This window comes from Rhipicephalus microplus, chromosome 5 (genome assembly GCF_043290135.1).
Source record: "Rhipicephalus microplus isolate Deutch F79 chromosome 5, USDA_Rmic, whole genome shotgun sequence".
In the NCBI taxonomy this organism is placed as follows: Eukaryota; Metazoa; Arthropoda; class Arachnida; order Ixodida; family Ixodidae; genus Rhipicephalus; species Rhipicephalus microplus.
The window spans coordinates 165,805,502-165,821,964 of NC_134704.1; the positions used below are offsets into that span (position 1 = coordinate 165,805,502).

At 43.3% G+C, this 16,463-nt stretch overlaps 1 protein-coding gene across 1 annotated transcript in view; it reads left to right on the forward strand.

Moving 5' to 3' along the window:
- LOC119174137 (uncharacterized) overlaps positions 1-16,463 on the forward strand; it is a 149,451-nt gene that overhangs the window by 125,991 nt on the left and 6,997 nt on the right. The window contains exons 3-8 of the mRNA XM_037424952.2: positions 1,553-5,207; positions 5,945-5,985; positions 7,615-7,695; positions 9,216-9,281; positions 10,329-10,425; positions 12,632-12,699. Coding sequence (XP_037280849.2) covers positions 1,553-5,207; positions 5,945-5,985; positions 7,615-7,695; positions 9,216-9,281; positions 10,329-10,425; positions 12,632-12,699 — 4,008 coding nt within the window. The remainder of the gene's footprint in view (positions 1-1,552; positions 5,208-5,944; positions 5,986-7,614; positions 7,696-9,215; positions 9,282-10,328; positions 10,426-12,631; positions 12,700-16,463) is intronic.

Here is a 16,463-nt window from a genome sequence, read left to right on the forward strand (position 1 = left end):
AGTCCCTGGCTGCTTGAGCGAAGAAGGAGTGATGGTGGGCTGTGGTACATGCAGGAGGTGGGTACACGGCCTTGTGGTGGCTTGTGCGGGCTGAAGTACGATGAGCTGATTGAATGGGACAGTTGTAATGAAACGTATGATACATTTTGTGATACAAGGATAGTCTGGAAACCTTACGGCGTAGGTCAAGGTTAGGTAGATCTGCTATTCTTTTAAGGGTTGTAACACTGGTATGATACGAGTAATCTGAGTAGATGAATCTAACTGCTCGGTTTTGAATTAGTTCGATGGACTTACTTAGGTTAATTTGGAATGGGTCCCAAATGGCGGATGCGTACTCTAGTTTTGGGCGAATTAGTGTTTTGTAGGCTAGTAATTTGACTGATGGAGGGGCAAGATGCAAGTTACGACGAAGGTAACCGAGAGCTCTGTTAGCATTGTTAACTATTTTACTTACGTGAAAAGACCAGTTTAGATTCTGTGAAATGTTAACACCGAGATATTTATGGAACTTAGGGAAGAAACTATGGAGCCATTAATATTATAGTTAGTGGTGGGTAAGTTTTGGCGTCTGTGAAATGAAATAAGTTGGATGCATCAACACCAGCCCAAGCGTTTTCGTAAGTCAGAAAAAAATTTCAATAACCATCAGCGTTCACAGAACATAGGTTAGCTGTGAGTGTGCCAGAGTACTTTCCGATCGAAGGTGACTTTATGACTATGATGAACCTTAAGTTTGGTCTATACAGCAGCTCCTGCTTTGTAACGTGGAATAGGGTGCTTGAAAAGATGTCACAGCAGAGTTGTTTCCTCGTATTGCCACTGACGTGTCACCACAATCGCCCATAATATGACGTCTGACATCGCACTGGCCAACGGCAATGAGATGTAGCCACGATAATAAATTCGAAGTTTCTTTCCTGCCATACATTATTGGGGTAGTAATGATGTTCGCATTAGTTTTTCATGCTGTCTACGGGACTGCAAGGTATCCACCTTAACAGCATAATTTTTGTCGTGTGAATGCGGAGGAATGTTACGCCACACAAGAAGCTCAGTTGTAATGAGGCACTCCTGTGGTTAGAAAATCACCCGCGAAAAGCCTTTGACCATTCTATTCGTGGGTCTCCATCTTCGATGTCGATCACTGGTGATTTGATAATGAAACATGTTTGCGATGCACTTGGTAACCAACAAATCCCCAATTCGTTGTACATTCGCATTTGTGCAAATAAATGGAAATGAAAAGATTGTTTCGTAAGTTGAATATTAGAGACAGGAGCACTGCAAGTGGCACTGCGTTTCCGCGGCCTTCTGCTTGAGCGAAATTAGACGATAATCCGATAATGAAATATTTTGGAACGCATCTGCTACGTAGAGAATAGCGATCCTGTTTATTCACCAGATGCTTTGGTGTGATGAGCTGTCATGTGTTGGTGGTGAATTAAATGTACTTTTTCTCTATCACAAACCCCAGATAAACATTAGTGTTTATTTAAAGGCTCCTGCTTTCCTCATTTTGAAAATATATGTCTTCTCGTTTTTTTTCTAGACGCAAGACTTCCCGAACAATTTCTTCGGGACATCCTCAGAAGACAGTGCGCTCAGCGATCAAGCAACAGCCATCGATAAGCTCACGGATCTAACGGATGGACAATCTGCTACTTCGCCAACAAGCACTGGAAATGGCGTTGGAGCAGCGTCACCTAATGATATTTTCGGCACGGAAAATCAAAAGCTGAATGACATAGAGGCAGATAAACTGACAAAGACAGAAGTACACGCACAGCCGGAAAACGCCGCTGGTATTGATGTGCCCGCCTTGACGAGAAACGAGACTTCAACGGTGGCACCTACGCATTCCCCAATCACAGAGGCAGAACTAAGTCCTGCTAACGCTTTTATGAGGCCTGGGTCAATCGAAGAAGCGGCATCCTCTAGTACAGGGGAGACGACTGTGTCTAGTCAAGATGATGGCGACGGTGTAACAAGTGCGTCTTCAGTTGATACAGTCACATCACGTGTATTGTCCCCGGAAGTGACTACACCTTACGGTTCCGATGGTGCCACAGAAACTGCATTCTCGGCGACAAATGCTCCAAACGCTTTGCAAGAGACGCCCCCCGAGTCCTTCGCTGCTCAGCCTGTGCATCCCGTGCCCTTTACGCAAGCCGATGTCTTGTCGCAGTCCACTTCACTGCCCAGCAATTACGGTCCCCTGGCAACAGATGGCCCATTGGTGATTTCCAGTGAGGGGGCATACGCAGGCTATCCGAACAACCCAGCTGAATTGTCCACCGGTGCTGTGGTGCCTGACCAGGTACCAACGGGCCCTTTTCATACACCGAGCAGCTATGCTGTACCACAAAGAACGCATATTCCAACCTACTACAGTCCGATTAGCACAAACAGTGGCATCTTGCCCGGCCATGCCACTGATTACACCGGCCCAGACTACAGCTCTGGACTAATAAGTAATCGAGGATCAACATTGTTTGGCACCGATCGAAGACCAACATTAGGTGTTAGGTTTCCGTGGGTAAATGAAGATACATCCACACAGGGTCAAGATCATAACGTGACTTCAGAACCTCCCACGCACACCACAACAGATGCAGTACAGAACAGCGATGATGCGGCGTCGTTGCTGACGTTAGCTGGTGAGACCACAACTGAGGGAAGCACTAACGCAGTGCCCTTAACCACGGCCCAGTATATTCGCACTGGTACTGCTGGGCCCTCGGATCAGCCGGAAAGTAGAGACTCGCAACATCAAAGTGAGCATATCAGCTCTACAGATAAGTCACTTGACGAAGCAACAACCATTATATCTGATACCACATTACACGACAGCGCAACTGATGTACCAACTACTGAGTCAAGCATGACACCGGATAGTTTTGGGACTAGGGCAAAAATGGGCAGGGCCCGAACCATGGATGATGCATCAGACCCTACTAATAATTATGTAGACGATACAGGGAAGCGGAGTGAAGGGACGTTGGTTGTCACACCGTCTTCGGAAACTGAAGAAAGCGTACTGACTTCGCAACCAGTTTCACCTATTCAATCGAATTCAGAAAGTACCCCTTTTGGTACTGTTGCAAATGAACCAACAACAACTTCTACTGCGGAACGCACAGAGACTTCCACAGGCAAAATAGAACATGCTACAACTGCCGACACGGCAACTTCCTCGACAAACATTGCGGGGACCCCTGCTGTTGTTGCTACGCAGACCAGCAGTGATGGCGTAACGGAATCGCCTATTACAATGGAAACATCTACCCCTGTCATCACTGCCACTTCTGATGCTACAGCTATGTCCGAAACAACGACTGGGCATTCAACCTCTACCAGTGAAGGCACACCACCAGAGACCACCAAGGCTGAATTGTCCCAAGATCAAATGAAAATTACCACTTCAAATCCTGAACAAGTGACCTCAAGTCCAAGTACAGACGAAACGGCAGAAAAGAACCTTGATCAAGCGTCAAGTTCTTCTATAGATTTGTTGACCGAGGGTGTGACACAGCCAACAGTAGAATCAGAGGTCTCTGACCAGCCTGCTATGGGCGATAGTAACGACAGTAGCACTCAGTCACCAAACATAGTCTCTGAAACGCGAGAAGGCACCGACGCAGTGACGTCAGAAGCTGCCATGACAGAATATTCAGTGACTCCTTCGGCTGAGACAACACGCGCAGAAACGTCTACAGGCGAAACATCAACATCAGAGGCCTCAGAGTTACTTACAAGGAATATTGCTACGACTACAGCCGCTGCTGTGACTGAGCATTCAGCAAGCGATGGCTCACAAGATACACAAACAAGCCCTTCAGATTCAGTTACAACCGAAATGACTCAGCCAGTAGGTCGAGAAGAATTGGCGACAGAAGAGATGCGCAGTGCGCAGCATACTACTTCGACCGCACAGGAAGAGCCAACTGCTCTTACTACCGAAGAGGTAACAACGTCGGAGCAGTCTCAGACCACAAAATTACCGATGTATGAAGGCACGACTACATCTTCACCGGAAATTTCTAGTGAAGGTGATGGGAACGCAGCTACGACGCCACCTGTAGTATACAGACCAGACGACTCCACGACATCACCTGCCGAGACCACAACAACAGTGGAAGCTGAGTCTGTAGTGCCAGGTGCGGACACTACAACAGCGAACGCCAATATCATAACAATATCGACAGCCAGAACCACAGCGCCAACTTTAGAGACTACTACACCAACACCCGAAGCCGAGACTACAGCAGCACCGGCTGCCGTAAGTACAGTGCCGTCAACTACGGAGGCTACAAAAGCGCCAGCAGTTGAGACCACATATACACCAATGGCTGATACTAAGGAACCGCCTGTTGCCGAGACTACAGAACCACCAGCTGACGAGACCACAGAACCACCAGCTGCCGAGACTTCAGAACAACGTGCTGCCGGGACTACAGAACCACCTGCTGCCGAGCCCAAAGAACCACAAGCGGGCGAGACCACAGAACCATCAGCTGCCGAGATTTCAGAACAACCTGCTGCCGAGACTACAGAACCACGTGCTGTTGAGACTACAGAACCACCTGCTGACGAGACTACAGAACCAACAGCTGCCGAAACTGCAGTACCACCAGCTGCCGAAACTACCTCACCGGCCTCAGAGCTTCCACCGCAGACTGTCGAAACCACAACAAAAACTGTGGAAACCACAACTGCCGTGAAACCTGAACGTGACACAACAACATCAGTAGGTGAGGCCATGATGCCATCATCAGGCGCAGACTTCACGACAGGGGCAGTAAACGGTATTAAATCGGCGACAGGAGTCAGAACTACAACACTCGCAAACATCCAGACGACGGAAGCATCCGGTGACGCTGGAGCAGAAGCGGAAGTGACAGGCATTTCTTCGGCAAGCCGCAGTCCCAAGCAACTTGCTGAGAGCACGTCCGCCTCTCTTCCAGAGTGGAGCACGCTGCCTTCTGCTGAGCTCGATGACAAGCACAGCTTCACGACGGCCCCTGACCTGTTTTCAACGACGCAGTCATATACGAGCTCGGAAGCGAGCACGACACACGCTCCACCTTCTGTAGAGCCTGTAGGCCGCGAGATTACCGAAAGGCAACCATGGAATACATATCCTACGACGGTATCCACTATTCAGGAGTGGAAGCCGTCGACAGAGACGCCCTTTTACAAATCAGGTGAGAAAACGTGACATATCCATGAACTGGTGGTACGCTCAAATCATGGCGACACTTGCTGGTGAGATTAGCGGCATACAAATATGATAAGCGCCTCTAAACACATAGTTCAGATTACCTCTGTAAAAACCTTTATAGAGCATAGATGTCCACTGCGAAGAGTCAACTCTTTCTTTGGGGTCATTCTATTCCCTTCTGGGAGGCGTGTGACCCAAAAGAGTGTCAACGTGCCTCTTCAAAGAGAATCATATATGAGGCAAAGGGAAATTATGAAGCAAGAATGAAACGATTTGTCTTTTTTTAGAGTGTACTTTATTATATAATTTTTTGGCTCTCATTGTATGCGCGTTACGTGAATGAATTGCTTAAATGCCTTTAAAACACCTTTAGAGTGGAAATTTATGTAAAATATTTTGACTATTGAATAAATCAGTAAGATATTGATGCCATATTGGTAGTGTCAGGCCCATAAAATGTGAAAGAAAAAGTGCAGTGTGGCAATCCTGCGCTTTGCTGTGCTCGGCCTTTTCTGAGAACAATCGTGGTTGACGGGGCAAGTCAACCGTTGGGTGACAGGCGCTAGAGCAGCGCCGAAGTGAGTCCGCCAGGCTTACTGATGGGAACAGCCGAGTCTCGTCTGCCGGGACGGCATTCCCTCAGTGTCGCTGCATTACTCTCTGATGGTAGCAGCAGTCGCCGGTGCTATTTACGACTTCCGCTTCTTTGTGGCTTCGCAGGTTCGCCAACCAGTAGGACAACCGAAGGCGACGAGTCTTGCGTGAGTATATGTCGTCCTTCTCCGAGCTTGCTTTACCACAACTCTTCGAAGGCTGATGAGCTCACAGGGACGATTGTTTTGAGAACTCTGCTTGAGATCCGCAGGTGACAGTAACGACATCTTAGCCAGTGCGCGATACTCCATATACGTGATTCAAGACGTCGCATTACAGGCTAAATCGGGACATCTTGGTCCCCTCTACTTTTGGAAACAAAATTGTAAGGTTGCTCGCAAAGCCTTTGCATGATATCAATTCGTAAGAGATTTCACGTGAAACACCAAGGTGTATTTTGCTAGTATGGCTGCATAAAAATTAATTTAAATGCAGATTCAAAAATGCTGAGCTCATAGAATAATATATATATGAGACGTGCAATAGCCTGAACGCGGGGAAAGGTGGCTTCTATTCGCTGATCGCTGCATGCTTCTTGCTTAGTGTAGGTGCAAATAAGGATCAGAATCAGACTTTGATGAAACTGTTACTTAATGAAAAATTCCACAGTTTGAGTACACGCGTTTCCGGCAGATGTATAGGCAATGATTCCTTTTGAAATTCCACATGTTGCACGTTGACCATATTGCTGAGCTGTAGTGGGTATGGCCACTCACTTCAGCTCAATGAAGATATTTACAAAAAAATCAGGGGCGTTATTATTTTAATGAACGTAGTCTACGGTCACTTGCACTGATAAGCAGCGGAAAGGGAGTAGTATCATTTTTATTGCTAATGCTTGTGAGTTGGGTTTTATGGCTTTTAGGTCAAGTTATCCAAAGCAATAGATCGATATATCGCGAGGGGTGGCAGTGTCGCAGATGAGAAAAACAGTGAAGCAGTATGTAAGGGCATCGAAACTTTTTATCTATAAGTCCACGCAGAAATGTGCGAAGCTGCCATTGTAGAGTGAGAGAGCTATACACAGCTTCATGATAGTAATTAATATTTTCTACCCGAGGGGTGTCTACTGTACACAATGATACTTTAGTTGTTATTATCACTGGGAATGTAATACCACTCAGTAGCCTAGCAACAGTGCATGTGGAACAACCTGAGCATAAGATATGCGAAACTCGTTGCACCAGTTCAACCTACTTCACGAGGGAAACGTGCTGGACGAGGGTTGATTGCAATAGACCTAAGATTGGTAACTTTTGCGCATCCAATTATTGACAAAGCTAAGTACCTAAGTGCTACGCCTATATGCCACTCAGAGTCCTAATTATGAAAAATTGTATCATTGAAACGATCACCTCAGAAGTTCTTTTCGTATTAAAAAAAACTTTAATAACACCAGCAGTACTGATCCACCTGTCTTCCACATATGCTGAATGGCGTGTTTTAGGAACGCATTTTGACAGGCGCATAATTAGAAAGTAGTCAGTTGGTGGAGAATTATGTAGAATAGTGTACATGGCTTGTATTCTGCATTGCGTTGGAATATAATGGTTAGCTAAAGAAGGGATGACATCTTTTTGAAAGGATTCCTTCTGGGTCAGCTGCTTTTCATTTGCATTTGTAGTTCTTAAGTGACTGTGCATATAAATGGTTATCTTTTGAGCAAAGTTCTATTGTTAAAGCATGTGGCTGGCATAGTAGAATACTCCCTTACCCACCAAATGGTCTTTCTGCAGGTCATTTCGGATGGTTCTCTGCCGGTGCGGTGTCTTCTGCCTGAGGAGCTCAACCACACTGTTACGGTCAAGTTTGGCGATGTAAGTGTCACCGCGGCGACGTTGTCAAAACAAGGAGTGAATGAATGAATGATCATACGTTATTTGCTTGTTTAGGAAGTCAGCCATTTATTTAATAAAACACAGGCGTTGTGTAGTAGGAGGTTACAGTGGTACAGTAGCTAAACTCTATTTAGCACGAGTGGTGTCAAGTTAGCTTGAGGTAGTGGGGAGCTTTGAAACCTACCTTGCTTCTTTACATCTTCTCTTCGCTTTCTTTCTTTCTTTCTTTCTTTCTTCCTTCGTTTCTTCCTTTCTTTCTTTTTCTCTTTCTTTCTTTCTTTATTTCTTTCTTTACTTTCAATATGTTTTCTATTTATTTCTAATAAAGCTTTATCTATTTCTTTCTCGCACATAGTGGACCTAATAAAGTGGTTTTACTCACTCCCTCACTCTCTAGCTCGTTCTAGCTTTCTTTCATTTTCTTTCCTTTCTTTTCACTCTCTATTCATGGCTTCTTTCTCTATTTATTTATTTATTTATTTATTCACACATACCCGGGTACCAATTGCGCTAGGGCAGGAGTGGGTATACAGGAATACTCACCCTTTCTGCTCTTCCCATCGCACTTGATTTTTCCTTGCACAATATCTTCCTTCATCTCTTTTTCACTCTTTTTTGAGTCCATTTCAATATTCTTCTCACTGTCTGAATCTGTCTCGTCATTTCTCCACATTTTCTTTAATTTGATCATTCTTTTTCTCTCTACCTCTCTTTCTCTGTGGACTCATCCTCTCGTCTATCAGAGTTACGACATCCCACGTCGGACAAATGGGCCCACGTGCTCTAGGAGCAAAGTAGAAAATGAAGAAGAGAACGTACAGAGCACGCGCTTGTTCATGATAGTGGCAGGATTTTGTTCCCTCTGCACAGAGTAACAGTCGCCTTAAGCAGTGCCTCCGCCCTCAAAAGAAACACACTTATACTTAAACCTCATAGCGGTGCGTGCTGCAAAGATATATAAAGGAGCGATTCATTCTTCATTTAGGACGGTGAAATTCGCTGTAAGCCTTATTTGTGGAAAGACTACGCGAGTGAATAGGATTATAATTAGTACCCTAAGTGGAGGAAACTTAGGAATATGATAAATCTCACGCCTTTCCTCAAGATACTGTCCTGCAGTTCCCACTTTCATCTTAGCTGTGTAGCGAGTTCTCTTATACACAATCTGTAATTTTTTTGCCGCTACCCTACGGATTTAAGAGAGATTTGTTTGATTCACTAGGGCCGTTTGTACTCGACCAACGCCATGAAGCGCATGTTTGTCGGCCGATATGGCAAGTTAGACTGCTTCTTCTGAGTATCATTTAAAATATTGTTATGGGTTAAGCCCAGAATTTAAAGACAAAGTACGGAGAAAATAAAGATAGCATAGTTATAAGCGCAGCCTCTTTAATAAGTGGTCACGATGACACGCGAACAACATGGTAAAACCTAATGATTTCGCAGGTATCTTCAATAAGCTGCTAATTAAGCTAATAACAATTTATGTGCGTTTACAGCTGAACCGAACCAGGGAGGAAACATTCCGCACAGAGACCAGACTCTGGCTGCTGGACTATTGCAATGTGAGTGTTCCTTAGTGAACCTTTTCGTAGAGTAAGTGAAAAAGTGTGCGCACTATCGGTGCAGTGGTTGTTTCTTTTGAAAAGATGAAGGAAGTGAAAAAAAATGGTGGCTTTCACTGCTTGAGTACTACAAGAATTTCACTTAGTCTCTGCACTGGGATATTAAGGTCAATTGACGTGACAAGGATGACATGAACATCACAGGTATTGTGAGCATCGAAGTCCCCTACGTAGAGCCTGATAATATCTGCCATGAAATAAAAAAAAATGTAAGCTGGGCAAAAACGCACTGAGAACCATTATTGAATATACGCGTTCATTAAAGTTATTGAGGGAGGTTTCAGAAATACTACGAGTATTGCCTAGTACGAGCAATGGCGCTCGTTTTGCTTTTTCCAGTTGTATTTACCATTGTCTGTCTATCTTTGTTTATATTGTTCGTATCTGGTTAAATATCTGATTTTTTGTCTACCTGAGTTGACTGACCAATATTCAGAAATACTACGAGTATTGCCTAGTACGAGCAATGGCGCTCGTTTTGCTTTTTCCAGTTGTATTTACCATTGTCTGTCTATCTTTGTTTATATTGTTCGTATCTGGTTAAATATCTGATTTTTTGTCTACCTGAGTTGACTGACCAATATTCGCTTTATGATTTGAGATGACAATAGGAAGTAAGTTACCTTGGTTTACAGCGCTCGAAAGCCCACGCTTATGCTGAAGCACATGTTAAAATAAGAGCAATAGAAATGTAATAATAGAAAACTTCGAGATAAAAAAGCAAATGGACAGAAGTAAGAAGCAAACTTGAAAGAACAATGAATTGTACTACACGTTTGCTGCTATGCTGCATGCCTGCTTTGCTGTGTTCCATGCTATATAAATCTAGTTAGACGTTAATGTTCGGGACTATTTGCTATTTATTTTTGGTAGTACGTCATCAAACTTCCAAAGTTTTATGTAATATGAACATATGTTGGACAGGAGCACCTTAGTCCAATGCATCTTACCGCACATGTCTTACCGACTTCGTTTTTTCACCAATAGAAAAATGGTATCCCGCTTGGTGAACCGACAGTCGTGTTCCTCAGCGGAGACCACCACATGGACCACATCTCATTCTTCGTTGTCAACAACACCAGAGGTATGTTCACGAAATTCAGTGATGACATAGCTGTGGTCGTGATGGCGCTAATCGTTGCGTGATAATTGAATCGTAGGAGAATTATCTGCGTTTTGTACGACTTATTCATTTTAACGTACGAAAAACGGAGACGCGACTGGCCAACTATGCCCCGTTTTCAGACATGTTTTGTTTTATTGCAGCTTAAAAATGTTTTTATCCCTACAAAACATTGTCAGTGTCAATACACTTGCTAAAGTTCTCCTCCAAAGCTCGCGAAAGAGCACTCGCTCAACCACTGATGCCAAACAGAAAAAATGTGTAGTAAAGAGTGATACCGAAGGCTCGCTCACAAGGATACAAAAAAGCAATAAATCGCTTGACAAAACCTCGAACTTTTAACCAGTGGAATAAATGGGAAGCGTGGGAATGAAGACGGGCCGGAAATAAAAGGTAACAGGAACGATAACACAAACACACAGACACGCAGGCAGATCCAGACACGCACGCACCCACGGGCACACACACTTTGAAAAATTATTCGTATTCATTTGTTTCCAGTTTTAGCTTGGGGTGGCCTGGGGCGCTAACTCACCAATTTCCATGTTAATAAACTTTGGCCACTCTGCAGCTGCACAGGCAGTAATTTGAGGTTAGTGTAGGTCCCCTCCCCCCCATGCATCTTGGTTTTCATACACCAAAGAACAAACAGCACAACACTATCTCACACGTCCAATGTTGTTGGTTTTTACCTCGGCATGCTACTTCATCCAGAAGTGGTACACATGTTGTAAGTGCTACAGCACTTGCTACGTGTATCTCGGTAGTAGCAACGCAGGAAAAAGTACCCACTAAGTTTAACATTTATGCTGTATCCGGTACGAGAAACGGAGCTGTCATGCCTATACCACCTGAATAGACACTTTCGAAGAGTTCGCCCGTTTTTCCAGGCCCTTGCACACACATGCAAGGAAGCATCAGTAGTCCCCTATAATCACGAATAAAACTGGTAATATTGTTCAGAGTACGGTGGAGCATTATTGCGAATTCCACATGAACAAAGGAACCGTCGGGAAGCGTGTTGGAAAGAAGTTGATATTTAAGGTGTCGTTTTCTTGGTAAGCCACATGAATAATGAGAAATAAGACACAATAATGCCAATCGAAGTATGAGGGATCGTATATTTAGGAGTAATTATCGTGTAAGTGAAGAATCAGAAATGGACTAAAAGACAACTTGTCGCTGGCAGCGACCAAGCCTGCGACCTTCGAATAATATGTACGATACTGTTCCAGCTCAGCTACAGGGGCATCCATCCCTTTGTACCCTTTTTAGCGGGTATATAAGTGCAATATAAACGTAGTAGTGTCAGTCAGAGCCACCAGTAGCCATGGTGGCGAGGATGCAACACTCGTTTTAAGCCTTTCGGCGTTACGTAGCCCATGTCATCAACAAGAAAAAAAAATTTTTAATTGATGTAGTAATTGCGTCAGCTTGCAGAAGTTGTCTTTTGAATCGAGCAGAAGTCGGCGATTCGGGCATCCTAGCGAATTGGTATTGCTCGGAGAGGGCGAAAAGGGAAAGGCAGATGCTATGACATAGGCTGTGCGGGTTTGCAATATTGTTTAGAAGGTGTCATTTGATTGCTGAGCCTCTAGTTTCGAAACCAATGCGTTACCTGTTCACATTATATTGCACCAAGGCCTGTTAAGTTGTAGTGAATGGGTCTGCTGTAAGGATGGGCCACGTACAAGCAAACGAATTCAGATACATGAGGCGTTTTCTTAGCACAAAGCAGTGCGTACTCAAAGTGCTGTCGGTTCTATTTGATATTTTTTGGAGCATACACCATCGAGACGCAAGCAATTCTGTACCACTGGAGGTGCTGGTGATCATTTGTTTATAACCTACAGTTGCTTGACCCACCATGGCGAAATCTGCGAGCAAAATGCTGACCCATTCCTGCCGCACGCAGCATTAGGTCGACAAGAATTTATATCAAAAATTTTTGTGCACTTCACAGGCATATTTAGGTATCGACATTCAGCTCTTTTTGTCGGTGCCCCAAAGGAAAATAAATGTCAGTTTATCGCACCAAAATGATGACCTTCAGTTTTATCAAAAGTGTTGCAATAATAAAAAGTCTTTGCGGTTGTTTGAAAACGTTCAGATGTTTTATAGTCTCATTGATTATTTTTCGACACTTGACGTTATAAATTGTGTGCAGGTTCTGTGGTTCCGAGTGACACAGTGGTTGCAGTCCTCAACAGCATGAAGCTAACGTTTGAAGATAGGGTAAGGCTGTATAACTCATCGTACAAGTCTTTTATATTCAAGCATCGTCGTAGAAGATCTTTCCAGTAGATAAAATTTAGACGCACAACTAATAATATAAGGCAAGCGCTTTGTTTAAGTGTAACGGGAGTTTGGCCAAGAGCAAGTATTGATGTTTTCATTTTAGTATTACGATGTTTATAGTCATATGTACTTAAGAATATAGATCTTTCGATTCAGGTGAACGCCACCTCGTTGCTAAAGAAAAGTGAGCATCGTATGAGCCGAAGTGTAACCCCCAATGAACTGTTAGAGCTGATGTTATTACGGCACAGTCATGTTGCGTATCTACCACTTTGGCTCATATTCCTAGAGAAAGTTTCTCGATTTATTATGAGGGCTTGGAAATCGCCTCACTGGATGATTTTGCGCTTACGCTACCAATGTCGCATTCCTAAACGTGCACCAGACTGCTCGTGTTGCACTGCTTACGTAAAGATGGACGCTTCGGTACAGATGCCAGCAGCAAATTTTCGTAACTTAGTATTTTTAGCTATTTCGACCAGACCTTGAATAACAGGTCTCGTCTTCCTCTATGATTGGTTTTTCTTTACAAATAGGCTGAGAGCTCAGACCTTGATAATTTTGCAAAATTCGGACTCGGTGATCCCATTGATGCTAAGTCCGCAATCTGTGAAGCTTTGAAAAACATTCCTTGTAGTTACGACCTTCGAAATGAAAAAGTTTGTATAACAGTGGCTATAACATCTAGTACGACATCACATATCTGGCGAAATAAGCATGGTTTCAATCAAAGAAAAGCTGATCTAGCACAAAACGTAATCGTTGTGAAGACTGCATGTAAACGTGTACCAGAGAGAAAGACAAAACATTCTGAACCGAACTTTCCCCTGCGGCCGCGGTTGCACACCCAGTCTTTCATAATGATATATGCATGCATGTTGAGCCCTATTTATATGTTCGTATATGTACATAAATTATATGCGCATATATGTACCAAGATCTTCATTTTAATGAATTTGAGTTGTTCATTTGTTATGAAAAAAAGTGCGTGACCGAGTGAAGCTTCAGAAGTTGCAACCAATAACCAGATATTACTTCATTCTCTACAGTTGCAACAGAAACAGTCAAATGTGATTGATTTGTCGCAAAACCACCAAATGATTGACGTCGCAAAACCACCATATGATTATGAGAGGCGCAAAACAGCCATAATTATTTCAGCCGTTCCCATTTTGCGAAGTTTATACTCCAGGTGCGTTTGTATGCATTGTGTATTTACAAGGCGTTAATGTTGTAGATTTGAAGCTTTTTATATTTGCAGAAAAAGGTACGAAAGTCGAAAAGAATGTTTAATACGAGAAACATTAGACAGCGGGGTCAATATTTGGTAATTTTAATTAATCACATGTAAATTTAGTAAAAGCTTGGTAGCAGCATGAACACATCACGTATTATCAAAACATGTTCAGCTGCTCAGCTGAAAGGTAAAGTTTTAAATGAAGAAACAGTGCCAAAACAAGACTAAAGCGAGAGTGCACAAACCCGGTGCTGCAACATGTGCATCAGTTGTCCCAGGTCCCGTCCAGTTTGCAACCTGCTTTTTTTGTTCAATTCACGTAGTAAATGTTACTGCCTTGTTCTATGAGAAAATGAGACCGAATATTGTCGTGTGGGCAATAGTGTGAACGCAGGTAAAAAATAATGCGATACGCACCATTCCGGTCAAGGATGTTTGACACATTTGTTTTAATAAGCCTAATAAAGTCCAGTTTTCTTTGTTTTCTAAAGCAACGAAGCCGTCGCTCCCGAAAAGACGCCTACAGAGTCGAACAAAAGCCCATAGTTTGTGGCCTACGAAGCAGGTGCGAGTGAAGAATTAACAAAAAGGCTGGCAGAGGAGGGTAAGAGATGTGGCGGGTGCGTCAAGTAAGTAAATCGATGAAGAATATGAAAAGATGAAATGCTTTAACGATAGTATTTAAGCTGGGGGCTTAACAACGCAGCAAAAATGCTGGAAGTAAGTTTTGCGGTAAATGCACCTAATATCTCTATTAGCGGCCATCATGCATACTTCAGAATGATTGCAGACTCGGATGTTTCGTTCATATTCGATACTAAATATCTACTGCTCTGCTCGTAGAAATTGTCAATCCTTTTTGTAAAAGAAAAGCTTGCAATAAATAAGGAGAAAAACATGGTTGATCCCTCCGTCATAGGACTCGGTAAATTACGAAAGTAAAATGTGTCCTTGCTGAAGTAGTCTAATGTTAACTGTACATTGAAGTAAGGGAGCTTGCACAATGCGTACTGGTATTTGACAGCTACAGCACCACTTCACGTTGATGATTCTGCGTTGACGCTTAGTCATACATCTCTATCCCGGCGGATAACATTCATTATGAAGAAGCTGACTAAGCAAACCCTTGTGGTCATAAATGCTTGTGGTAGCTTGAGATAAACACTACCACAAGCATCATAGATGCATGTGGTAGAGATTACAAGTCATGAAACACAAACGTTCTCACACAAAGCGAAAAAAAGCTTAAGTTTTATTGAATTGAAATGAAATGGCGTGTTAACCTGACAAGTTGTCTACACAGTGCATTTAAGTAATGAATGTCTCTCCACCCATTTATATTTCCATAAATAAAGCTCCCTGCACGTCCTCCTTAACGATTGACGAGCCGTTAGAATGCCTTTTTGTCCAAAAATGAAGACAACAGAGAGATAAAACAAGTGTGCCACTTTTTCGACATCGTTTGATGGCGCCAGGGAATATTAGCCATGAAAGAGGTAGCATATAAATTTCGATACTTTCTATTTTCTATATATAGAAAATTATTATTTGTATAGAAAACGCGATGGGGTACCGCTGCACTGATGCATCAAGGACACATACCCTTAGGACGCCGCTTATGTTGTACCCGGCGTGAATGCCATGCATTTCACACACTTGAAGTACTTACAATTGCTTCTTTCTTGTCATATAATCATCCTTAGGAAAATCAACACCACTTTTCCCATGTCGGCGTGTTGATTGCGGTAGACATTTGAAAGTGGCCTGGCAGGCACATTGAGAATGCGCTGATCATTCTACAGCGCAAGAGAGTCTTGCAGCCGTATTTGCAAACGCTTCTCGACTCGAAGCTTCACTTGAGGAGATTTTTAAGGACTGTTTCGCGTTGCGATATCTGCTACACGAAAACGATCAAGAATTCGTTGAGGCTGACCATCGAGTAGAGAAACGTTAGTGAATACGGGCTCTAATCACCCGTGAATGCGTCAGTCCATGATTCTTCGTGAAACTGCGTAAAAGTGGGGCAAGGACAACATATTTGATAGAATAATGATAGCCTGTATTCGCAAACTAATTACTACAAGCGAAGCGTTACCCTGAAAGCTTGAGTTTGATTGAACATTTCGTTTTGTGACACCGTGCAGATAAAAGCTTGACGCACTCGCTAGGAACTCATGCTTCAACAATCGTGAAAATCATTGATGGACGACTTCACACGCAACGAAGCTGCTCAGACTGAGAACGGTTACGTCAGATTATTTTGGAAGTCGAGTTCCAGCTGAATACAACGGTGCTCACGTCGCAACGATACCTTTTTTCTAAACTTCACGGGGAATTTTTTCATAGGAGGCTGGCGTATGTAATCCAGTAGCGTGATTTTTGTAGTTTTTGAATCGACAACTAATTTACGCGACATTGTTCAGTCTCTGACAAGAGCTACAATAAGCATGCTTAACGAACTAAG